The sequence below is a fragment of the Cynocephalus volans genome, chromosome X (genome assembly GCF_027409185.1).
Source record: "Cynocephalus volans isolate mCynVol1 chromosome X, mCynVol1.pri, whole genome shotgun sequence".
Classification (NCBI taxonomy): Eukaryota; Metazoa; Chordata; class Mammalia; order Dermoptera; family Cynocephalidae; genus Cynocephalus; species Cynocephalus volans.
Window position 1 is genome coordinate 11119397 of NC_084478.1, and position 27553 is coordinate 11146949.

The 27553-nt window shown below is 40.6% G+C and overlaps 2 protein-coding genes across 2 annotated transcripts in view; both read right to left on the bottom strand.

The window, feature by feature from the left end:
• LOC134367165 (G-protein coupled receptor 143-like) overlaps nucleotides 1-27553 on the bottom strand; it is a 350752-nt gene that overhangs the window by 75538 nt on the left and 247661 nt on the right. The gene's annotated exons all lie outside the window — the stretch shown is intronic.
• LOC134367447 (metal cation symporter ZIP8-like) lies at nucleotides 7745-9127 on the bottom strand. Its single transcript, XM_063084204.1, has one exon. It carries the CDS (start codon nucleotides 9125-9127, stop codon nucleotides 7745-7747), a length of 1383 nt encoding a protein of 460 aa, XP_062940274.1.

A 27553-nucleotide genomic window follows, 5' to 3' on the forward strand; every position in this document is an offset into this window, starting at 1 on the left:
AGATTTTGTTGGGGAAACGTGAGGTTTACCTAGGAACCATTTTAGAAGCCATTCTTGTAGTTACATGGAGAACACATGAGAATCTCTCCAAGACCAGCCCTGAAGGCCTGAGTGGGATTCAGACTCACCATCCAGCTCCTTTCAAACGGGAAGGAAGCCAAGAATTCTAACTAAATGCAAAAGGGTGTGATTCCCTTCTAGTTCCCAATGCTTGAGAGCTGAGGATATTGTACAAATTAGAGTCACCAGGAGAAGCACATTTACTTAAGAATGCTTTCAAAATTTTACAAAATCTCTTAGCCATAAAAAAGGATGAACTTCTGCCATTTGCAGCAATATGGATGAGCTTGGAGAATATTAAGTTAAGTGAAATAAGCCAGGCACAGAAAGAGAAATGCCGCACGTCCTCTCTCATAAGTGGAAGAAAAGAAAGAAAAAGAAAGAAAGACCACAATAATACATTGAATTTTCAGGAGAGAACAGACCTAGGGTTACTAGAGGTGGGAAAGGGGGAGGGGGAGGGAGTAAGATATAAATTGGGTAAGGGACACGAAGAATAATTATGAAGTGTAATGATAAGCATGCAAACAATATTGATTCAATCTCCAAATATTGTATCAGATTGTGGGGGAGGAAGGGGTCGCCAACACCGAGCTGGGCCCGCCCCTCACTGGCACCTTTCAGCTCTCGCCTCCAACCCCAATGCCATACACCACCCTTCCGGCTCCCAGATACCCTAGAAGGCTCTCTAGTGGGGAGAAAGAATGAAAGAAATGCCACCAGCCTTTCCAGCACCCTTTGGTGTGTGTTGCACCGAAAGGAAATACACAGGACACACTCTCTTTGCTTTTTCTTTAAATAATGGAGTAAGTTGATAGTCAACTCTGTACTCCAGAAATATGTATAATCAATTATGTTTCAATTAAAAAATGAATTTAAAAAACTCTACAAAATCTCCATCAGAAAGGGGGAATTCCTTGCGCACAAATCAGAACACAAAGCCCAGAGGCAAAGGATTTGTTTGATGTTATATGAGCAAACCCACCCCGCTGGGTTCCTAGGCAGTGTTTGTGGAGCATGCATTCGTAGCTGATAGACTGACATTTCACAGGGGGAACCAATTTTAAAATGCTCTCCAAGACTTAAATAAATATTCTTTGAGAAGACGAACACTCCAGGTTTGCCTTTTGATCTCCCTTCTGTGGACTCAATAGGACCCTTCGGTGTGTGGAAATCTGAGATAAAAGTATGTCTAATGTTTAACCTACGAATCCCTTACTTTTTCAGCCATTTATTTATTCTTGATTGAGGCTTTTATACACCTGAAAAGCTGTGGGCAATCAAGCCGCACAAGTAGAAGGTATATGATATGTCCCCATAGCTTTTGGTTGAATGTTTGGTGGCACTTCTCACATGAAATACATTGATGTTCACTGAAGGACTTAATCGGCAAGAGAATGAGCTGAAGTTGTCTGTCCCCCCAGGGCTGGCCTTAAGCATGATTTTGCAGCAGAATCAGATAAGGACAATTGGGGGCTTAGAAGTTACCCTCAGAGCTAGTTAGGCCACCCATGAAGTTTGGGATAAAAAAGCTCTCCACAGCCCACAAAAGGCACATCTGTTGAGTTGGGTCCTGGGAGCAGTGACATAAATTTGTATAAACAAGACCTATACTCCTAGTAGAAGTTAAAAAACAAAACAAAACAAAACCATTGTAACCATTCCATTGATAATGACCAGAAGAGGGGAGGTATTTAACCCCTCCTCCCCACAGCTATAAATGCAGAATGGAAAAAGTAGCACTCTGCATGTGTTGAAAGTCTAAGAATACATTAGATTTGCCACACTCCCCAGCAATCTTACTCCAAGATATCTACCCAAGAGAAATGAAAACCTGTAGTCATGCATAAACCCAAATGCAAATGTATCGAGTCGCTTTATGGATAATTGCCCTGTACTGGAAACAACCCAATGCAAAGAAAACTACCTTAAGCTTTCCTTCAACTGCAAAAGTACACTTGAACAAAGGGAAAGACATCCCATGTTCTTGAATAGGAAGACTCAATATTATAAATATGTAAATGATCCCTAAGTTAATGTATAAACTTGGCATTATCCTAATGAAAATACTGAGAGTTTTGTGTTTTTTCCAGTCTGGAGTAAGGCAAGTTGATTATAAAGTTCATATGGAAAATTAGTAGAAACAAGTAAGGCCTCAGGGTGGGGAAGGAATAAGATCCCAAATAACATACATACTATTTTAAAATAAGTCTCTGTGATGCTTTTAGGTGTTCACTAGATTAAGAAATACCTAGAGAACTGGTAAAGCGTTCTTTCTGGATGTGTCTGTCAAGATGTTTCCAGAGGAGATTGGCCTGTGAGTTGGCGAATTGAGTGGGGAAGATCCACCCTCAATGTGGGTGGGCATGGTCCAATCATGTGGGGACCCAGATAGAACAAGAAGGCAGAGGAAAGGTGAATTCTTTCTTTCTCCTGGAGCTGGGACATCCTCCTTCTCCTGCCCTTGGACATCAGAACTCTAGGCTCTTCAGCCTTTGGACTCCAGAACTTATACCAGCAGCCCACTGGGTTCTCAGAGCTTTGGCCTTGGACTGAGAGTTATACCGTCGCCTTCCCTGGTTCTGAGGCTTTTGGACTTGATTCGAGTCAGGCTACTTGGATCCCAGGGTCTTCAGCTTGCAGACAGCTTGTTGTGGGACTTCTCAGTCTCTGTAATTACATGAGCCAATTCCCATAATGAATCCCCTGTCATGTATTGCTGTCTATATATCTACCTCTATCTATGTCTATCTGTTGCTCCACCTCCCATGAATTTGTCACCCCTATTGCCCTGGGTGATAGAGCTGCCGGAGATTACTCAAGGCCCATCTCTTCTGAGCAGTGAGAAGCCCCAAAATGGAGTTAATCTCCCAGAACCCTCAAGATAGAGGCATTCCTTCCATTTGGGAAATTAACCACAAGTTGGGGTTCTCTACCCACATTTATTCTCCAGACCAGGAAGTTACAGGAAGAGAACACAGGTGGGGTTTTTTCCAAGTACAGTTAAACAAGTTTAACAATAGAAGCTAGTAACATTCAGTAAGACAAGCAAGGTGACATTCTATAATGCAATTAAGTCGATCCACTAAAAAAAGCTTGATCTTAGCAAGCATTTTCTTCTACAGCAATTTCCCAGTATCTTTACATATCAATCAGTTACCTGTATGTCTTTGAGCCAGCAACCTTGCTGTGTTACAAATCTTTATCTTACCATAGGGACTAGACAGCTTGAAGAAAAATTCCTGTCCTTTGCAAGGTCAATATTTGAAACTGCAAGGCTTTGGAAAACCAGGCCCTGTGAGGTACATTTGCTTTATATATACTCCACATCTATCTATATATCCTATTGGTTCTATTTCCCTGGAGAACCCTGACAAATACAATCTCTACTCTGGTTTGAATGTCCCCACAAAACTCAGACTGAAGCTTGATCTCCAGTGTAACAGTGAAAAGAGGGTGTGAAATCTGACTATGATATTTAAAAGACGGTGCTTTAGGGAGGTGATTGGATTGTGAGGGCTCTATCCTTATGAATAGTTAATTTATTCATGGAGTAATGGGTTAATGGATAAGGGGTTTATAATAGGAGTGGCACTGTGAGGCTTCATAAGGAGATTAAGTGAGCATGTTTACACGCTCTTGCCCTCTTGCCATGTGATGCCTGGTGCCACCTCGGGGCTCTGCAGAGGCCCCACCAAAAAGAAGGCTCTCACCAGATACACCCCATCAGCCTTGGACGTCCCAGCCTCCAAAACTGTAAGAAATAAATGTCTTTTCTTTATAAGTTACCCAGTTTCAGGTATTCTGTTATAAGTGATAGAAAATGGACTATTACAATCCCTGAAATTTAAAGCAGGGTAGGACTGGTACATGAATATACAAATGCACTAAAGGAGTCAAATAGGATGTCCAGAAATGAGCCCAATATCTGGAAATGATAACATTTCCATTCAATATGGAAATGATAACATCTCAAATCATTGGAGAAAACATGGATTTTAAAATTAAGTGGAATTGTACAAAAGGAGAATCATTTCGAAAAAATAAAATTTGACCCAATAGACTACATCAGGATAAATTGCAAATGAATACAGTAGGAATGGACCCATTGAAGAGCCAGGAAAAAAAATGAACAAAGGCCTTTATAACATGTAATAGGGAGAAATACACCTAAACTGTGACTCAAATACCAAAAGCAATAAAAGGAAGATTAATAAATTTAACGATAGGTAAACATTACCAACACATTTGCATAACAAAAATACCATAAGCAAAGTACAAAACCAAATGAGAAATTAAGAAAGATATTTGGGACTGAGAGCACAAAGGGCAAATATCCATAACATATAAAGAGCTTCTAAAAATCAAGAATACCAACAAGTCAGTAGAGGAAGGGGCTAGAAACATAATTAGATACTGTGGTGGGCAGCTTGTCACATGGCCCCAGAGATCCCCACCTAACTCGTAGTCAATCCCCTGACCCCTTCCTGCAAAGTGTGGGCTGGACCTAGTGACTTGCTTCTATGAATAGGAAGTGGCAAAAGCCATGGGCTGTGACTTCTGTGGATCAGTTATACAAACATCATGACTTCCTTCTTCTTAGCACTCTCTCCGTTGCTGGCTGTCCCTGGCTGTCTCACTTACTTGCTCTGCCATGTTTTGAGAAGTTCTACGGACATAGGCCCATAAGGTAAGGAATTGAAGGCTCTGGCCAGTAGTGTTTGAGGAACTAAGGAAATGAATCCCACCAACAGCAGTGTAATTGAGCAGTGAAGTGAATCCTTCCCCACTGAGTTTTCAGATGAGACCACAGGCCCAACTGGCATTTTAATTGCAGCTTTGTGAGAGTCCATGAAGCAGAGGACCCGGCTAAGCTGTGCCCAAACTCCTGATCCACAGAAGCTGCGAGGTAATAAATGTGCGTTGCTTGAGGCCATTTAGTGCTGCAGGAATCTGTTACATAGCAACAGACAACTGACAGACAATGCTGAGAAAAAAACAATAGCCACTAAACATTTGAAAGAGTACTCAGCCTCACTAAAAAAAAAGGTCATTGAAATAACCGAGAGATAGCCTTTCTCACCAGTCATACTGAAGAAAAATTCAGTGTTTTACAATGTATTCTTTGACAGGGCTGTGAGAAAGCAGACATTTTCATAGCTGGCTCATGGGAGTGCAAAATGGATCCCCCCTGTATTAGTCCATTTGTGTTGTTTATAACAGAATACACGGGACTGGGTGATTTATAAAGAAACAAAATTTATTGATTACCGTTTCTGAGGCTAGGAAGTCCAAAGTGCATCTGGTGGTGGCAACAGTGACTCAGTGGTCTCACATTCCAAGATGGTGGAAGCAGAGAGAGCAGAGAAAGAAAGACAGACTCTCCTCCTCTTTTAAAGCCCTCAGAACCAGGCCCCTGACCACCATTTTTAATCCATCCACTGCTGCACAGTCCTGCAATCCAATCACCTCTTCAAGACTCCACCTTTCAATTACCGTAATAGGATTTCCCACACTCTTAACAGCCACAGTGGGGGCTAAGTTTCTAATACATAAAATGTGGGGGATACAATTCAAGCTTCAGTGAGTTTTGGAAGGACAAAATTCAATCCACTACACTCCCTATAGTGGAAGATTTAGCAATGTTTTTTAAAATTACAAATGTATTGACCATTTGATACAGCAGTCCTAGGAATTTATCCCAAAGATATACTGGCAAAAATACAAAAATATATATGCACAAAGTTATAATATGTACACACACACACACACACACACGTTTATACATACATAACTGATTGAATAAATCAGAGCACATCCACACAATAGAATGCTTTGCAGCCATAAAAACAATAAGAAAGATGTTTACATATAGACTGATCTCTAAGAATGTATTACCCAGTGAAAAAAGCAAGGTGCTAAGCTATATACACACTATGATAGCATTTTATAAGAGGTGGAATAAATGTGAACACATACCATTTTGCACATATGTGCAAAAGAAAATACTGAAAAATAAAATTAAAATGTTATCTACAGTGGGAGAGAATAGAATGGGGATGGGAACAGACGTTTATTTAGACTTTTTTCTGAATGAACCTGATTTTGTAAATTTGACTTTGAAATTATGTAAATATTTTACATATTCAAAAAGAAAACTATATAAAAAAGACAAAATACATCCCTAAAAATAGAAAACAAGCTGAAAGGAATAAACTTAATTGCTTATGAAGCTGGTGATATAACCATACAAAGAAAAATTTTACACCAAATAACATTTTTTTTTTAATTATTATTTTTTTTTTGGTTTCAAAGTTGTTTACTATTTGGTGAAACAATTTTTTTAATTGTCTGTCATAAAGTGAAATACACATTAACATACATGTTAAATATTAATTAAATCTGTATTGCTGCTATGTGAAAACATTTTATGGTCTGTCGGAAAATGTAATTCCTGAGATTATTGTTGACTTTTACCAATAGTTTTCCTCACTGTCAAAATATCCTTCCTTAAGTGACTTAGGAGTGTGGATTGTGGATTGGGGTTATGATGTTCAATTTTAGACCAATTTTCTAAGTCTCCTAAATGAGTAAATAGGCTCTATCTTCTAAAAAGGTAGAAAAATAACCACGGTGTGCTGAATTTTTTTTCCCAAGGTATACCATATGGAAAAATGTAGACTAAACACAAAATAAGTTTTTTCTGAATGACTCTAAATCACCCACAAGAACATACACTTTCCAGTTAATCAGTCCTTGACATACAAGTACGGCAGTCCAGCTATTGTTTTTCATCTATTAAGATATTCTCTGCTAAGTAATTATGTATCTTGAAAAGTAAATTGCTTAAAATTACATTCAATTTGTTTCTCTAAACCAACACATTCTGACATTCACAAAGCAAACACATGGTATGCTGAAACTGAGCTATCACTTGCTATACATACTGTTCTGCCATTTGTAAGGGATGCAACCACAACATAAGTCACAAAGAAGCAAGTCTGGCTTTTTATAAATCTGGTAGTGTTTACACTTAAAGATAAACCTCTAAGCCTGAATGTAGAAGGATCAGCAAAACTTTATTTATATCCTAATTCATATTATTTTAGGATAATTTTCAAAACAATCTTATAAGTTCCTAATTGAAATATAAAACAGAATAAAAGTTGTGAGCAATCTTTCTTTCTTGGGTTCATTAAGGCTTTGGAATCATTTATATTGGTGTTGTATACATTTTGATTCTCTTTCACATTTTGACGTACTTGCTCTTGAAAGTGCTAGAACAAATTGAAAGAAAACCATTCTGAAACCACTTGAAAGTATAATCCTATCACAGAGTTTTAAAAGCTTACACAACCTTTTATTTTGTCTGGATCGACATGTCTGCATGATTATAAAATGCATATCTTTTGCTTTGTGATGATTTTCTAATATGCATGAAACATTGAAAAATGGGTATTCACACCAAAGACACCCTATACCAGGCATTTCAGACTGAAACCAAAAATATTTTTAACAACAAATAATGGCCTATTTCACAAATCTGAAATCAATAATTAGTTTTCCTGACCTACAGTTGAAAACAAAATTATCTTTTAACTAAATAAGATCGGCTTTAAAATCCCTTTGGAGATGTTTTTATTTATTAAATACCTTCATTAACAGCACCATCTTCCATTTCCTGTCACTCCAATTCAATTTCTCCTGCATACAAGGTAATGAGCAGAATGGCTGTGAATCCAGTTAGCATTCTAGCGTTCTGAATCATGAAGAAGGTGAAATCGGTTTTTCTTCCAGTTACCTTTTCTCTCAACATATCATTCATCTCTGGAAACACATCTGCCAGAGAAATATAGAGAAACATGCCTCCAGCAAGTGCAAATATAATATTTGGAGCAAAACTGTTGCCCACCAAAATGCCAAAAGCTAGCCCAACATAGCAGGAACACGCAGAAAGGAAGTTGAATAGCAAGGCTTGTTGAGTGCTCATCCCTGCATTCAGTAGGATCACAAAATCTCCTAACTCATGAGGAAACTCCTCACACAGGATTGCTACAGAAGTACTGAGTCCCTGAAAAAGAGACAAGGTGCAGGAAGCCCCAATTGCTAGGCCATCGATGAAATTGTGGAGGGCATCGCTGACAGTTATCATCCAGGCACTTGTCCCTATTTCTGACAGTTTGGGCCCCTTCAAACAGGTACATGAACTTGAGTCCCTTTTTCCATCCTGTAGAGATACTACAGTGACATTATCAAAATGGATGTGTCCATTAGGCTCTGTGACAGCAGGATTGGCATAGCATGTCACACCATTGATGGCAGGTAATGCTTTAGGTTGATGAGTTTTTTCTTGAGAACCAAAGTCACCATTTCCAAAGTGGGTATGATCATTCTGACCATATGTCTTTAATAACATCTTAAGCATTCTTTCAAAAAAGAAAAATAAGTAAAATCCACCAAACACAGCAAATGCCTTCTCAATATAGTTGCCGACTTTGGGATCAAATCCAAATGCTTCTGGAATAAGTTGGAAAATTGCATTTGAAAAAAGAGTCCCAATAGCCAGCCCCACAAAATAGGTCAAAATCTTTGGGAAATAAGATTTGTTTATCAACGGAGTCAAAATCAGTCCAAGTAGAGATGCCAGATTAATAATTGTCACTGACAGGAATCCATATCCCCAAACTTCTGAAAGACTTGGTTTTGTTTTGGGTTTGGACTGATCCTCACAAGGGTGAAAGTTCAATTGCTGTAAGATTGCTGGACAGATCACAGAGAAGTTTGAGCTGGTTATTTGGGTAGCATTTGAAAAGCCATGAAGGGAAAAGATCTCTTCAGCAGATAAGCACTGGTTGAAGTGCAGTTGGCCGAGCTCCGGGGCGCCCTCTCGGGGGGCGGCTCCCAGCTGCTCCAGCAGGCGCCCGAGCTGCGCCGCCGACAGGCTCCGATTCGCGCCGAACACACCCAGCACATCCTCGCTGAAGGCGAGCTCGGGCCCCTTCGCCGCGCCTCCGAGGCCGGCGGCCGCCAGCAGCAGCAGCCCAGCCACCGCCTGGCCCAGGGCCATCCTGGCCGGGGCTGCCCCTCGAGGGCCCACGACTGGCTGGCGCGCACAGGGACGCGCGCGGGCGCACCCCACCAAATAACTTTAGAATGCTGTGTTTTGACTATCGAAGCCTAGTACAATCAATTTTAGGGACAAATAGAGCTTCAAAGAAACCTTAACCTTTATCTATTATGCTTACTAATGATATTGGTAATATTTTAAAAATTTTTCTATGTTACAGAATAAAGCAAATAAGTAATTATGTCAGTATTTTTGGGTTTTGAATCTGTGAGAAAGAAATGCAGAATATAATTGCAGCTAAACAACAGTTCTGTAAGTTAAGGACGAATTGAAACTCATAATGATTTTTTTCATCTCAGAAATTCATATATCCTAGTCTTATCCACTAAAGAGATCGAGATATGGCGACAACTCAGGAGGAAAGTCACCAGTGGGGCCCAGCTTGTGGTTTCTAAATCCCATCCCCATGTCGAGGGCTCAGTGAAGGAACAGCAGGTTGGATTCAAGGTCTTCTGCCAGACATGTACAAGATACGCCCGGGAAATCTTGTTGAGGGACAGAATAGAAAGCCTCAAAGACTAATAGGGACTGTTAATGGGTCTGGGGGTTCTTCCTGGGATGATGAAAATGCCCTGCAATTAGGCAGTGGTGATGGTTGTACTATTCTGTGAATATACTAAAAAGCACCGAATTGTACACATTCAAAGATGAATTTTATGGTATGTGCACTGTACTTCAACCAAGCCTTAGAAAAATTATTAAAATAGAGTATTTTTAAGAGCAAAACAAAAAAGATGAACGGGAAGCCCCGTACTGGCAGCGTGCAGACCACAGGAGTCACGTCTATGAGATGCTTACATGATCTCACTGCATTTAGAATTTCCTGCGCTCCTGAGATAGTGCTTCTGCAGCAACATCCTTCCCTTTCAAATATTAACTTGCATTTTAGTCATGTTTTTTGAAAGAAAGGAAAATGACTTTGATTTTATGAGAATTACAATTTTTCCTTCAACTTTAAATATGGGAACCAACACTCATGGCTGTTTAAGAAAATGGTCGTTAGCACAATATATCTGTGCTCATTAATATTCTAGGCATGTTTTTAACCAGGAAAAGTTAATTTGTTTAAAAAATAACCTGAAGATCATGAGATGGGAGAGTTTCTAGCCCATACATGAAAAAAAAAAAAAAAAAAGCTTTCGGGAATTGTCACTTACTTTGAAAATGAAGTCCATGAATAGGTTCCAAGAGGGTTATGAACTTGTGCATAATTTTGTGTGCATGGGCATTATTCTGGGGAGAATTTCCATAAGGTTAAGAACCTCTGCTATACAAGGTAATTAGATAAGAGCAAATAAATATGTTTTAATTTCAACATTTCTCTCCATAACACTTGATGAATGTAGTTATTAATTGTACTGTTATGTCTTTCTCTGTACCATTTTTTTCTTTAGGAAAATCATTTTCATAGAACAAATTTCGTTGAGAAAATGAGGAGTTACATGAGGCAAATAGAATGTTATGATTGTCTTGAATATAGATTTTTTTTTTTTTTTTGCTCTTAGAAAATATCAATGGAGACAAGTCAATGGACATAGGTGTCCCCATGGCTTCACTGCCAAAGATGCTACAACTTGATCATAAAAAGGAGTAACGAATGCAACTGAGTGAAACATTTTGAACATATCGAAACCCACAAGTTACTGTTAAAAACATTTATGAGACAATTAGGGAAATTTGAACATTGCGTATTTGAGTACATTAAGAAATTACTGTTAACCTTTTTGATGTGATACTGGCAATGTGGTTTTGTCAAAGAAAGAAGGGGTTCTTATCTTTTAGAAATATATAATGGAGTATTTATGGATAAAATAATATATTGCCAGTGATTTACTACAAAATAATCCAATTCTGTGGTTAGAGCAGGTAGTAAGGGTAGGGATAAAACATGACTAATCATATATTAATAAGTAATGAAGCTGAGAAAATAAAGACTACTTTTGAATGTATTTGAAAATGTCCATGATAAAAACACAGAAACAATCTCATGAGTTCAGACTCAAGAGTTATTGATACTCCAAAAAGAGAAAGAAAAAACTGAAATAGAAAAAAACAAAAAACAAATACATTGGGCAACACCGAAGGTAACTAGGACATTCTCCCTGTCTACTTGAGAAACCAACAATTAGAGGGAAAAAATAAAGTATTTACCCTGACTTTTTGTCGGCACTAAATTTTATTTGTTTAATTTATTTTTTAAATAGTGCAGTTAAGTTTCACTCCATCTTTTCATCCCCTATTCAGCAAAAATTTATTCTTGGTGGCTGGCTGGTACATTAGTCCAAAGCCCTGACTTTGGTGTTACCAGCACCACGCTCTAACCAGTGAGCAAACCGGCCAGCCCTGAATTTTGGACGAAGCAAATGGCCACAGCTAATGAGGGAAAACTCTTTACAAAAGCATCCCAGCTAATAAATCCGGCAAGAATGTTCATGTTAGAATGTCACCGCTTGCAATCGTTACTGTGATCCAAACAAGGACAGTCAATAGATGAAACCATTAGGGACAGGGGGAGCTGTGATGAGAAAATTTTCAAGAGGGGTCAGACTTCCCCTCCCGGATCCACCACTGATCAGTCGTCGCATCACGAAAAGGAACAAGGATCACGTGCCACCTGCTATGATGCATTCAGTATGCAGTGCATGGCACCGCCTATGACATGGTCTTCCTCAGAGAGGTCACCAGGGATCTAATTGAGCCTCTAGTGGTAACAAGTTAAGTGACAGGACAATTGACCCTCTTTCTTCAGCAAATCCAAATCATTAAAAAACAAAACAAAACATAACAGGCTGTGGGGGGAGTGCCGTGTGTCGTGTGTGTGTGTGTGTGTGTGTCGTGTGTGTCGTGTGTGTGTGTGCACGCGCACGCGTGTGTATGTGTGTGTTAGATTAAGACTTACGAGGCAGAAGGAGTGGCTTGTCACAAATAAAACTACAGAATTATTTTTGAGGTATTTAAAAATTCAGAGTACTTGATGATAACAAGGAATAATTGTTAGATTTTAGGTTTAATTCGTTTGCAAGAAAATGTCCATTTTTAGAGAGTGATATTGAAGCACATGGAGATGAAGGAACATGATGTCTGGGGTTTACGTTAAAATACTTTTAGAAAAGAAACAGATTTAAAGGGGGAGGCAAGTGGAGAGGAAGCTAAAATCTCTAATAATTGTTGGTAATTGTTGAGTCTGGTAATGTGTGTGTGACGTTCCTTAGACTCTTCTCTCTACTTTCACACATTTTGGAAAACTTCATATGATATGGAGATGTTATTACCATGGCATAGGATAGAAGGTTCATTATTGTTTCTGGCAGCAGCTTATGAGGGAGATGTGAGAGCTTAATGTACTCAGAAACTCTTACTTCCTTACAGCAGGTTTATAGTATTGACTATCTACTTTAGCCAACAATTAAATTCCAGATCCTATAAGACCAACTGACATGTGAGCAAGACAGGATTTTTGTTTGCTTGTTTTTTAATGAAAGCTCCCAATTCAACCACCTCATCTTATGCACAAGATAACAAAAAGAAACGGTTGGCCAGGTTTTGTCACAAACTACATTTGCCTTGGTCTTGAGTCCTTGGAATTACTTGGTAGAGCATCTTGGTAAGACTTCCCATAAGCTCCTGGGAATCTGGGATTTGCAAAGCCAATGCAACCTAGAAATGCATATTTCTCGAACCTTGGGATGTACTGGGTTGTCCAGGGGAAATTTGTAAGAGAGGAAAAGCAAGCCACTTAAAAACATCGGGAAGGCAGCTATCGTTGCCACTATAATGGCACTCCCAATTTCCTGAGTATCTGGCTTGAAGGGCAAATGGTAAGCTGGTGGGAAGGCAATACCCTTGGGGTTCAGGATGGAGTAGTAATTCCAGAGCACAGCAATTAAGATACAGACAGCAGCAGTTATGTTCAGAATTCCTGAAGCAATGAATAGCCTGCAGGTGGCATTATTCTGAAGAATCCCCATGTACACATTCCTAAGTGCAAAGATGTTGAAAGCTCTCCCCAAGAGCCCTAGAATGGCAGCAGCCATCAGGAGGTATTGAGCGGCATGGATAGCAGGAGGAAGGAAGGTGTCACGGTAGGTGTATTGGTGGCAAACTTTGGCTTTGCTGAAGTTATAGTGGTAAACACAGACTCTCCAGATTCCCACACTGGCAAGGCAAGAGGTGGTGTGGGAGCAGTCATCTGTGTGCCACATTTGCCACTCCACAAAGCCCATGGAAGACATGCAGAGGATCCATCCTATGCTGGAAAGTGCAAAACCTGCTACTTGGCGATTGGCACTATTGATGGTCATGGCAGCAACGTTCCCTGCGGAAATGAAAAGAAATACAGGGCGTCATGAGGGTAGGCTGCTCGGGCCGGGGACAGTCCCCATGACTGAGAAGTACCAGGAGGGAAGTGCATATGAGCGTCTGAGAAAGGAGACATTTGACCCTCTTGCTCTCCTGGTGGGGGCAGAGGCTGAGCAAACCCTGTGAAGGGCCATTTGGCAACGTTTGTCAAAAGCCTGAAAATGCACAATCCTTCAAACCGGAAATTCCACTTCTGAGCATTGGTCCCAAGGTGTAATTAAGGTTTGCCAAAAATCCTTAGTCACAAAGATGTTCATCACAATTTGTTATATTGAAAAATGAGAAACAACTTTGAGTTCAACTGTAGAGCTTGGTTAAATAATTTACGCTGTACCCATGCAATGGCGCTACGTACCAACATGAAAAATAGAAATGGAGTCATATGAGCTGTAATATTTCATGCTTTTCTCTTAGCATAGTGTTTTGAAGGTTCATACATGTTGTAACATGTATGAGAAGTTTGTCCCTTTGCATTGCTGAGTAGTATTCTACTATATGGAGTTACACAGTTTCTTTATTCATTCATCAGTTTTTGAACCTTTGGATTGATTCTATGTCCAGGCTACTATGAAAAATGAGGCTGTAAACGTGTGCATACAAAACTTTGCATGGACATAGGTTCTCATTTCTCTCGTTTAGTTACCTGGGAATAGAATTGGTGGATCGTATGGTAATCGTATACTTAACTTTATTTATTTATTTATTTATTTATATTGAATCATAGTTGATTATACATATTTGGGGGGTTCAGTTTTGACATATGTTGATCAAATGAATATACTAGTATGGGTATTGTTAAAAATTGTACTTATTTTATGCCCCTTGCCCAATCTCTTCTGATCCCCCTGTGCCTCCCCCATTTCCCCACTAATTACCCTACATTTCTTCTCTCCCTCTGAAAGAGTAATGGTTATTTGGTTGATTTGTTGCCTAGATGATCTGTCCAATGCTGAGAGTTGTGTTCAGGTCCCCCAATATTATCATAGAGCAGATGCTTCTTCTGTCACTCTGGAATGGGCTTTGTGGAGAGAGACATCCTCTTCTTTTCTTTGGTCTCTCCTGGTGACTCTCCTTGTGTCAATGTATTCCAGTGGCTGGTGGACCATCTGTGTGGTGGTTGTGGTGTCTAGCCACATTTGAAGCAGCTGTGGTTACTGTGGTGGCTGTGGCAGGCCACCCACCTGGAGGGCATGTTTTTGGCATGCTCCTTGGTGCTAGCAGTGTGCCTGGTTGTGGGATGTGTGTTGCTTTGCCTCAAACGGATTTGTCACCCACCTCCCCTGGGTGATGGAGCCACAAAAGATTTCTCAAAGCCCGTCTCTTCTGAGCAGTGAGAAGCCCCGAAGTGGTTAAGTTCCTCGGGAGCCCTCAAGTGAAAGGCTTCCCTTCCTTGGGAAATTAAGCCCCAATTGCGGTTCTCTTCCAGCATTTGTCTTCCAGACCAGGAAGTTACAGAAAGAGAACATAGGTGGGATTATAGTTTAACAATATAGGCTGGTAACTTTCAGTGAAACAAGTCAGATGACATTCCATTAGACAATTAAGTGATCCACCAACAAAAGCTTGATCTTAGCAAACATTCTTCTCCCTCCAGCGATTTTCCATGATCTTTACATATGAATCAGTAGCCTGTCTGTCTTTGAGCCAGCAACCTTGCTGTTTTAGAATTCTTTATCTTACACCAGAGACTTCATAGCCTGAGGAAAATTTCCTGTCCTTTGCAAGGTCACTATTTGAAACTGCAAGGCTTTGGAAAACCAGGCCCTGTGAGGTACATTTGCTTTATGAATCCTCTACAGATGGGGGGTCTGGTCCCTGGCTCGGTGCCTATATTTAACTTTTCTGAAATTGCTAAGTTGTTTCCCCATCTGGCTGCAGCAATGGACAAAGGTTTCAGTTTCTCCATATCTTCTCCAACATTTTTTATTTTTAGTCTTTTTGCTTATAGCCATTCTAGGTACCATTATATGTGACCAAAAGAAAGATGTTCACAATATATCAAGTATAAACAGCATATTACAAAATAGTATGTACAATGCAATCATGAATATAAATTGAACTGGGAGGTTAACTGCTGGTATTAAAAGAAATTTTTAACTTGGCTTGAAATATTATGAGTTTTTTAAAGCTATTTGTATTGTGAAGAATCACCACGTATAGAAAATCACACAACATCTAAGTGTACAGTTCGATGACCCACGACAGGGCAAATGCCCATGTAGCCCCCACTCAGTGTAAGACATACAGTATCACCATTTCCTCACTTTTCTTTATCGTTTTACCACCTCAGCATGCATCCCCAAACCGCTCAGCTCCATTTTGCTTGTATTTCACAATGGGAATCAGGCAGTAGGCATTCCTGTGTGACTGGCATTTCACTCAACATTGTGTTTAATTTTGACACTCGAATTGTGACTTTTCTTAATGGTGTCTGGCTGTGCAGTAGTTTCAGATATTTCTGTCATAAGCATTATTTTTTAAAATAATAAAACAATAAAAAGATTTCTTTAAGAAGCTGTCAAGCAGTGGAGGATTAATTAGTTCTGGTATAGAAATACACTTTAATACCTAGTATATGTTAAAGTGCAGTCATTCATTCACTGTAATATTTAGCTGATATTAAAGCAGGAGAGCATTGAAGAACAAGCAAAAATGTCCCTGTAGGGTGGAATCCAAAATGCAGATAACAAAACCATAAGTACATAGTATGATCTTATTTTTGCCTATCATAAAATATGCTGGGAAGATACAAAGTAAGGCATCTGAATACCAGGATTGCTAGTGATTTTTCTTTTTATGTTTTAAGGTTAAAGTCTATTACTTTTTTAATTGGAAAAAATGATGGAGCAAACAAAGATACAAACATAGAAATGTATTGGTAAATGATTATCAAGAATAACAAAAACATTGTGTCTTCTGACCCAATCTCTCAATTCTTGGAATAGATTGCAGTGCATAAATCAGAGGTGTGGGATCAAAGTGTCTGGGAGCCAGTGCTCATGTGCAGTGTTATTATACTGGGAATAAGGAATATCTGGAGACAATATATGAAGCAAGAGGGGATACACAAGTACATTTCATAATTCCAGATGATATACCGTATTATTCAACCATATACAACGTATACACGCATGTTTTAATTACAGGAAAATATTCACTGTATTTTAAGTAGGGGGAGAGGATGCAAAAGAATATATGTCCTTCTGTGTGTTTGTAGTTGAATGACCCCAGCTTTGTTTCTAAAAGACACCCGCGTATATATGGATAAACGTTTGGAAAGCAGTACTTCAAAATGTCACCTCTGGGTGGTAAAATGCTTATTTTCTTCACTCTTTTTTGTGCATTCCGATCTTTCAACAGTGAAAAGATGTCACATAAAACGAACCCTTGACCTTTGAAAAGAAGGTGAAAGTGTGAGTTTTTACGGGTTTTATGTTAAGGCAGCCTGTCCACATGCATCCCTTCCATGTGCAGCAGGAGGGAGTGAAGGATGGAGTCTCCGACGGGGAAGTCCGTGGTGCTCCCTCTGAGGGAACCCGGGAAAGAGATTTCCCTGAAGCTGATCATCTGCAAAAAGAGCAGAACGTAACTCCTGGGAAAAATGTCTGAAGGCATCTCCATTTTCATTGCTCGAAGAAGCAGCATTGAAATGCAACACAGTTATCTCATTTTTCAGGCAAAACTTTATTGATCCCAGAGATAAAATAAGATCATACTATGTACTTATGGTTTTGTTATCAGCATTTATTGCAAGCTGACCGTGTGCCAGCTAATAAAGGTGGTCCCTCCAGGGCTTTCTGCATCAATGGGGAAAGGAGGCGTCAACACATGGATCACAACACAACACGCTGAATGCCACAGCTGGGGTGTGAGGCGAGGTCTGCGGGTGCACCGAGGCAGAAGGGGGTTCCAGGTGGTCATTCAGTGGGGATCACTCCAATGGGCTCTTTCACTAAGTTCTACTGCTGGTTGGATTTATTAGGAACCACCCTTTTAGGAAATTTCATCCATTTACCGAAGCCATGGGTGTGTCTACTGGCATTTCCTTTTCTGAGAGCTAAAACTACATCAGACAGGTGCAAACTCCTGCACTCACTTCATTCCCATGACTTCTAAAAATGCTCGTCTGTTAGCACTTCATCCTACTTGCAACCACAGAATAATGGGACAGCCGGCGCCTGCTTAGATCACTGGCTGCCATCTCTGGGTATGGCAAGCCCCGGATTCTTCCAGCAGAACACTCGGGAACTTCGCTTCGTTACTCCTTACAAAAGACACCACCTCTGTCTTCCTGGAGCCCTTCTCTGTGTCCACCTGTGTCTTTCTTCTACAGCGACAGTCCACTGAATTCCACAGCGTTGGAAGGCATTGACCCTGCCGCTAAATGTGTTTTAATCCCTCAGGGGCCAAAAGATGTTCTCCTTTGAGACCAATTATGGCCCTGGAAGTGGTGATTTGAAAATCCATTCACCTTCAGAGTCTAAACCGCATAATCTGGGTTCCTATCAGATAAGATGATTCAAGTCAATCTCCTATTTGGGGACTGAGATCACCTGATCTTTCCTTCTTCTGGGAAGCAGTTGGGCTTAACAGGCTCATTATGGACACTGGTTCTTTTCGGAGAACGTCTCAATGGCCCTTTTAAGAAATAGGTTTTCTATCTAAAGTAAGAAAGAGGAAGATGCTTTCTTAAAGTTTGTGTCAGTAATTGTGCTCTAAGTATTCTTTGTAAAAAATCACCCTCTTCAAAAGTAAGCTTGCTTGGGTTATGTGTATGTGAAATGAATATATATTCACTTATACATTCACATACACACACTTCTATACAACACTGGGGAAAATATTATCTGTAATGAACATATACTACTTGTGTATTCATACTGAATACATATAAAAATGTATTTATTCATATATATGTTTCTATATAATATTGAGAAAATATTGTCTATCAGTATCCCTGTAAAATTGAGAAGTAAAACTTATTAGAGGTCAACATAGATCTTCAAATTCTATTTTGCGTAAAAATATGAGTCAGAACCTTCCCCACCCATGGCGTGTGTCCTGCCTCTCCCAAATGGCCCAGTGGAGGTTGACTGGTGGCAAACCCCCATCCCGGAATAAGATCTGCTAGTCCCCCACCCCAACACTGCAGGGGAGGGGGTGGCTGCTCAGAGCCTTGAAGAATCCCACCTTCAATAGAGGACGAGCAGCAAGAGAATGTACCACCTGCCATTGCCAGTGTAAGCAAGTAAGAGGAACACGAAAATCTTCCATCGGCATCTTTCTCTTGGGGGTCACAATATTTCCAGTTCATTGTGCACAAAAGAATCCAGGAACGGTCTTGTACACAGAGCGGCACAACCCCAGATTTGGCCTCTCTGGAACGCTGTGCTATGGCTCATCTCTGCCTCTCCCCCTCCTCAAATTCAAGCTCCCCCTGGGTCTCTGTTATGCCGTCATTACGGGTAGCTCTGCAGCTTGCCTTGGAGATCCTCTACTGCTGATCACTGTCATCCCAGGTCAACCAACAACCCACCAGGAGAGAAACCAAGGCCGGTATGGACATTTATGGGTTGGCCCAGGTTAAGAATCCTCAACGTCCGAAGGCTTACTTTCTCAGCGTACTGTAAATCCAATATTCCAAAAGATTGTTTTCCCTACTACATCCCGTCATTATCTGCTCTGAAACCACTGGGGTCGAATTGGGCAGGCCAGACAATTGCGAGGTTTTAACATCTTTACCTAGAATTTTCATTGGAAAGTTAATACTAATCTTGGTTTTGAAAACTTGTTTTTGAAACTCATTTTAGACTTACAAAAACTTGCAAAATCATACAGAGAATTCTTATATACCCTTTACCCAGCTACTCCCAATGTTCAGATCTGACATAACCATGATGGTAATTAACATCAGCACAATACAATTAACTAAATTACAGATCTTATTTGAATATCATAACTTTTCCCACTGATGTCCTTTTTCTGGTCAAGGATCCAGGAGCCCACATTGTCTTTAGTGGTTGTATCACCTTAGTCTCCCCCAACCTGTGACAGGTCCTCAGTATTTCCTTGTCTTTCATCTCCTTGAGACTATTAGATAGTAGTAGTCAGATATTTTGCAAAATATCCACTAATTTTGGTTTTCCAGATGTTTCTTCATGATTGGAAAGAGTTTGTACATTTTGGAATAACACAGAAATTATGTGTGTCCTTCCCAGTGCATGAGGTCAAGGCGCTCACAATGTCTGTATGTCTCATGACTGGGGATGCTGGGCCCCATCACTTGGATGAGGGAGTATCTGCTGATTTCTTTTGTGTAAAGCTATTTTCCTTTGTATTTAATCTTTCTCTTGTGTTTAATAAATATCTTCGGGGGATTACTTTGAGACTATATGAATTCATTGTCTTCCATCTTTTCACCCACTAATTTTTTTTTCCAGAGTGAGCTTTTTCCCTGTGGGCTCCAGTGTCCCTTCCCCATGGCTGCATTCTTTTTTGAGCACTTCCTTACTTGCTGGTACCACAAGGAATCAACCATTTCTTCAAAGAGCCCTGGTTCCTTTTACTGAAGAACAGTAGGACTAAACTGAATTTTGTCAGCACACTGAGAATTGAACTGTTCGGAGGGGTTGACTCTTGTTAGTTTCTTGGGATTCCAGTTGGTGTATAAACCAAATGCCCTACTTTGAAGAATGCACATTAGGAAGATTAATTGCCACCTGACATCTCTTCTTGGTCACGTAATACGTACTGCAGATTACGACCTAACCAAACTCCACAGCTCCCTTCCTCACCGCGCCGCTTTCAGCCTTTGCCCTAGCATCGTCTTCACAGTGGGCCCTTCCTCACCAATCTTCCAAAAACGGCACCTCCCAGGCCATCACTCCCCGCTCCCTCCTGGCTTTACTTTGTCACCATCTGCAATGTCTTACTTTTTTCCTTCCTTCCTTCCTTCCTTCTTGCTGGTCTTCCTCACCTTACCTGTCTTGTTTACCACTATGCCGTGGCCCTTCCAGCACTGCTTGGCCACAGGAGACACATGTGAGTGAATGAGCAAACAGACGGAACTTTTTAGGTGCGGTGATGGCTCCCGATTTCCTCTGGCCACACAGGATTGCTTTCTGACTCCCAATCTGCGCCACCTTCCTGGTAAGGTGCAGCTTCTCCCCTTTTCCCACCTGCTTCTTTGGGGACAGAATGTGGCAAGTCTCTTCCCATCACATTTCCCTCCTTCCTGTCTACATTTCTCCCGAGACCTAACTGGGAACTAGGGTTTTTACAGAGGTAATCAAATTAAAGTGAGGTCATTAAGGTGAGCCTTAAACAATGTGACTGGTGTCCTTCTATGAAGAGAAGGTATTTACAGAGGGAAGACATTTGTGGAGCATCTACTATGTGCAAAACACTCTCCTGGGTGCTGGGAAGGGTACAGAGGAATAGTTCACAGATCCCCATCCCCTCAAAGAAGATCCATCTGGCCTCTGTGTGGCGAGGTGGGAGCCTGGATAGGACAGGTGCAGTGGAGGCACAGGGCCAATGCCCACGAGGCAGGGAGGATGTCACAGGAGCCCGCACAGCATCCCGTGCAGGAGCAGGGAAGGCTCACTCCAGGCTAAAATCAGAAAGCTCTACCAGGGCCAGAAGCTTCCTGGCAGATGCCACCTTTATAACAATCATTCTTTATGGCCACATAATCCTGAATACATCAGTCTGAAGGGACAATTGAACTGGCACCTTGGTAGGAATGTGAGAGTGGGGCTGAGTGACTTTAACTGACTTTGAGAATTCCTTTTGAGGTGACTTCAGGAACTGCCAGTTGGGGGCGGGCTGCTGGAACACGTGGGCTGGCAGGAAGCATTTAAATGTGCAAGGTAATTGCATCTGTTGTTAGAGAGAGGAATTCAGTGAGTGGAAGAGATGGCACGACACAGCCTCTGCTGGCACAGACTCTGCCACTCAGGGACACTGGGCAACTGTGCCCACCAGTCTCAAGTACAGTGCATTTGGGAGAACACTGTTTGGAAGGGAACGACTATTAATTAATGAGTTAAAGTTATGGGCTCCCTCTGACGTCCCAGGGTTGGGCCAGAGATGGGGATTGCAGACTCTGTCTCTAAAGGTGAGGGATTCATCAGTGCTGGCAAAGCCACATTAGAGAAGTCACTTTGTCCTCAACTCAGAGAGGTCCATGCACAAGAGAGATGAAGAAACTCCTCCTTTCCAGAGTTACGGGACAGAGAATTGCCTGCAGGTGCAACAGTGGAACCAGAAAACCAGTGAAGGCACCTCCCACCCATATTTACACACATATACACAGGTGTGTCAGTATGTGTGTGTGTGTTTGTGTGTGTGTGTGTGTGTGTGTACATGCACACGCATGCATTGAGGAAGAAAGATCCATTACCAAGGGTAAACGTTACAGAAAAATGTGTATTTTATAATTTGTGTAAATATGAAAGGATACACATGTCTTCTTACCATACATCTGAATATGCATGGAATGTTCTGGAAAGACAGCACCTGGAACCACTGAAGGCACTTTCTGGGAGTGGGGTCTGGGATGGGAGGGCAATGCCCTGTTCACAGTATGCCTTCGGGCCCTATTTATGTACCATACACACACATGGTTCTCATTAAAGAAAGAGAGACACAGAGACAGACAGACAGACTGAGAGAGACAGAGCAATGGGAGGTGTCCTGGCAAGGAAAACTGTTCAAAATACTTTGCTAAGTAAAAACTTCAGTTGCAGAAGAGTTTGTATAAGAAGGTCCATTTCTGTAAAAGTTAGTTATATATTTTATATAATACATGTTCATATATATATTAGAAAATAAATATATAATTATAAAAATATGTGCATATATATATTATACAAGCTATAAAACATGTTTGCTTATGATAGAGAGTGGGTGCAGGAAATGGTAAAAGTTCTTACCTCTGGGAAGGGAGACTGGGTTGGGCACTGGTGGGAGAACTTCTTCCTTATCTCAGGTGGCCTCTGTTGGATGAAGGGATGCCCTCCACTGTGGAGGTGGGGACGGGGCTAGGAATGAAAAGGCTGTCAGAGAAGCTGTTCAATATTTGTAGAATGAAAAATCAAACAGATGGAAATCAGAGGGCTATTTTTTTGCAAGTGTTGTTCCAAGCGTTTTATTAATTGTTGCATACATATTTTTATCCTCAGTATCTGTGTTGACATTTTCTCTGTTCTCTTTTAACTCTACCTGCCTTAAAATATATTGAGCACAATGTGCTATCACTTCACATCCATTAGGATCATTAAAAACAACAACAAAACCAGAAAATAACAAGTACTGCTGAGCACGTGAAGAAACTGGAACCCTGTGCATTGCTGGCGGGAATGTAAAAAACGGTGCAGCCGCTGTGGAAAATACGGCGATTTCTGAAAAAAGTAGACACAATTACCATAGGATCCAGCAATTCCACTTCTGGGTCTATGCCCAAAAGAAGGGAAAGCAGGAACTGAAAAATATATTCACAGGCCCACGTTCATGGCGGCACTATTCACAGCAGCCAAGAGGTGGGACCAAGTGTCCGTCCGTGGATGAGTCATAAGCGAAACGTGGTGTATCCAGACAGTGGAATGTCACCCCTACTTACAGGCTTAAAAAGGAAGGAGGGGAATTCTGACACACGCTACAACATGGATGACCCTCAAGGCCATCATGCTAAGTGACATAAGCCAGACACACAGGACAAACAGTGTCTGATACCACTTATGGGAAGTACGTAGAGGAGTCAAACTCAGAGACAGGAAGTAGAATTAGGGGTATCAGGGTCTGGGAGCGGGGGAGTGAGGACAGAGTTAAGGTCGGCAGTGTTTAATGGGGACAGTTCCAGTTGGGGAAGATGAAAAAGTTCTGGAGGTGGATGGTGGTGATGGTGGCACACAATGTCAATGTCCTCAATGCCACTGAACTGTACATTCAAAATGGTTCAAATGGTAAACTTTGTCATGTACGCTTTACCCCAATTTAAAACAACACAGCAAAGAAGGACTAAGGCTCCACTAACCAGTGATGCGGTCTCCAAGTGAGCCTCGAGTCGCGGGGAGGACAGCCAGCTCGCTGGGTGGCGGGGCTGGGGTGGACACAGCTCCTCTCAGACGTCCGTCTCAGCCCCTTGTCATTGGCTTCTGAGCCACACTGTGGGCCGGTCTCAATTCTGAGGCCCTTCCCTCAGCCTTCCACTTGTCACCGCATTCCACCAGCCACTGTTCCCGCCTTCTAAATTCCCAGTTGCTAGGCACGGCCACCATGGCAGTGCCCGTTCTTCATTGGGCCACAGCACTGTCTTTGGTGTCTTTTCTTGGTCATGTCTCTTCTTTGTCTGTTAGCCTTGGGGGGCAGAGTATGTTTACCAGTGGACCATCAGAGTCCATCTCAAGTCTCTCTTGTCCCTCCCAAATTGTATTTAATTCATAACACAGGGAGGTAATGACATGTTTAAAGCAATAGCAGTTTATGAATGCAGGTGTCAGCAGAGGTGGCACCGACCTGGGTGAGATGTAATTGTGAAAGGCCATAGACAATTAACACTTTAGGAAAAACATGGTTAATTCATGGGAAATGACCTCCCAGTTGAGTCATAGGCTTATTGGGACATAGTACACATGGTGAAATTGTAACTAGGCATAGCTTCAGATGGGGCTTCTGTAATAAGTAATGAGATGGCCAAAAAGGCCAATGATGTCAGCAATCCAGTGCGGAAGGCTAGATGTCATGTGGAAGTCAAAACTCCACTTTGCCTCCGGTACTCCCATGACAAGGAATTTCTCCTAAGCAAATGAGCAGAGATTGTGCAAAGATTTGAGTGCAAAGCACACCCAACGAACTTTACAACTGGGACTAAAAGGAAAACTATTAAAACTTCATGAAGAGAAGACATTCTTTTTTTCTTTTAAATTAAATTAAATTTAATTTTTAAAATTTTATTGTGTCGATATACATTGTGGCTTATTATTGTTGCCCATCACCAAAACCTCCCTCCCTCCTCCCTCTCCTCCTTCCTCCCAAACAATGTCCTTTCTGCTTGCTTGTCGTATCAAGTTCAAGTATTTGTGGTTGTTATATCTTCTTCCCCCACCCCCGGTTTTTGTGTGTGTGTGCGTGAATTTATATATTAATTTTTAGCTCCCACCAATAACTGAGAACATTTGGTATTTCTCTTTCTGTGCCTGACTTGTTTCACTTAATATAATTCTCTCAAGGTCCATCCATGTTCTTGCAAATGGCAGTATTTCATTCGTTTTTATAGCTGAGTAGTATTCCATTGTGTAGATGTACCACATTTTCCGTATCCACTCATCCGATGATGGACATTTGGGCTGGTTCCAACTTTTGGGTAATGTAAAGAGTGCTGCGATGTACATTGGGGAACCGGTACACCTTCAACTTGATGATTTCCATTCCTCTGGGTATATTCCCAGCAGTGGGATAGCTGGGTTGTATGGTAGATCTATCTGCAATTGTTTGAGGAACCTCCATACCATTTTCCATAGAGGCTGCACCATTTTGCAGTCCCACCAACAACGTCTGAGAGTTCCTTTTTCTCCGCAACCTCACCAGCATTTATCATTCAGAGTCTTTTGGATATTAGCCATCCTAACTGGATGTTCCTTATATATTCTGGATATTAATCCTTTGTCAGATGTATATTTTGCAAATATTTTCTCCCACTCTGCTGGTTGTCTTTTAACTCTGTTAATTGTTTCTTTTGCTGTGCAGAAGCTTTTTAGTTTGATATAATCCCATTTGTTTATTTTTCATTTGGTTGCCCGTGCTTTTGGGGTAGTATTCATGAAGTCTGTGTGCAGTCCTGTTTCCTGAAGTATTTCTCCTATGTTTTCCTTAAGAAGTTTATTTGTTTCAGGGTGTATATTTAAATCCTTAATCCATTTTGAGTTGATTTTTGTATATAGTGAGAGGTATGGGTCTAGTTTCATTCTCCTGCATATGGATATCCAGTTATCCCAGCACCATTTGCTGAAGAGGCAGTCCATTCCCCAGTGAATAGGCTTGGTGACTTTGTCAAAGATCAGATGACAGTAAGTGTGTGGGTTGATTTCTGGATTCTCTATTCTATTCCATTGGTCAGTGTGTCTGTTTTTATGCCACTACCATACTGTTTTGTTTATTATAGCTTTGTAGTATAGCTTAAAGTCAGATAGTGTCATGCCTCCAGCTTCATTTTTTTTTGCTCAACATTGCTTTGGCTATGTGTGGTCTTTTATTGTTCCATATAAATGTCTGGATAGTTCTTTCCATTTCTGAGAAAAATGTCTTCGGAATTTTCGTGGGGATTGCATTGAATTTGTAGATCACTTTGGTTTGTATGGACATTTTCACTATGTTGATTCTTCCAATCCAAGAGTATGGGATATCTTTCCATCTTTTGTATCCTCTCTAATTTCTCTCAGCAGTGGTTTGTAGTTCTCATTATAGAGATTTTTCACCTCCTTGGTTAACTCAACTCCTAAGCATTTTATTTTTTTGGTGGTAATTGTAAATGGGAAGGCTTTCTTGATTTCTCGTTCTGCATGTTCACTATTGGAGAAAAGAAATGCTACTGATTTTTGTGTGTTGATTCTGTATCCTGCTACTGTGCTGAAATCATTTATCAATTCCAAGAGTTTTTTTGGAGAGGCTTTAGGCTGTTCGATATATAGGATCATGTCCTCTGCAAACAGGACAGTTTGACTTCATCTTTTCCAATCTGGGTGCTCTTTATTTCCTTCCCTTCTCTGATTGCTCTCACAAGTACTTCCAACACTATGTTGAATAGGAGTGGTGAGATTGGGCATCCTTGTCTAGTTCCTATTCTTAAAGGAAAAGCTTTCAGCTTTTCCCCATTTTGGATGATATTGGCAGTGGCTTTGTCATATATGGCTTTCATTATGTTGAGATACTTTCCCTCTATACCTAACTTATAGAGGATCTTTGTCATGAATGAATGCTGAACTTTATCAAATGCTTTTTCAGCATCTATAGAGATGATCATATGGTCCTTCTGTTTCACTTTATTGATATGGTGTATCACATTTATTGATTTGCGTATGTTGAACCAACCTTGCATCACTGGGATGAATCCCACTTGATCGTGGTGAATACTTTTACGTATGTGTTGCTGTATTCTCTTTGGCAGTATTTTAGTGAAGACTTTTGCATCTAGATTTATCAAGGATATCGGCCTGTAGTTTTCTTTTTTGGTTATATCTTTACCTGGTTTGGGTATCAGGATGATGTTTGCTTCATACAATGAGTTTGGGAGATTTGAGTCCGTTTCAATCTTTTGCAATAGTTTGTAAATAATCGGTGCCAATTCCTCTTTGAATGTTTGGTAAAATTCTGCTGTGAATCCATCTGGTCCTGGGCTTTTCTTTTTTGGGAGCCTTCTGATAGTAGCTTCAATCTCCTTTATTGTTATTGGTCTATTCAAATTTTCTATGTCTTCATGGTTCAGTTTTGGGAGCTTGTGTGTGTCCAGAAATTTATCCATTTCCTCCAGATTTTCAAATTTGTTGGTGCATAATTGTTCACAGTAGTCTCGAATGATTCCTTGTATTTCAGATGAATCAGTTGTAATATCGCCTTTTTCATTTCTAATTTTTGTTATTTGAGGCTTCTCTCTCCTTTTTTTTTTTTTTTTTTTTTGTTAGCCATGCTAATGGTTTGTCAATTTTATTTATCTTTTCAAAAAACCAACTTTTTGATTCATTGACCTTTTGTATTGTTTTTTGGGTTTCAATTTCATTGAGTTCTGCTCTGATCTTAAAGATTTCTTTCCATCTGCTAACTTTAGGTTTGGATTGTTCTTGTTTTTCTAATTCTTTAAGGTGAAGTGTTAGGTTGTTCACTTGCCATCTTTCCGTTCTTCTGAGGTGAGCATTTAATGCAATAAATTTCCCCCTTAATACTGCTTTTGCAGTATCCCACAGGTTTTGGTATGATATATCATTAGTTTCATTAGTTTCAAAACATTTTTTG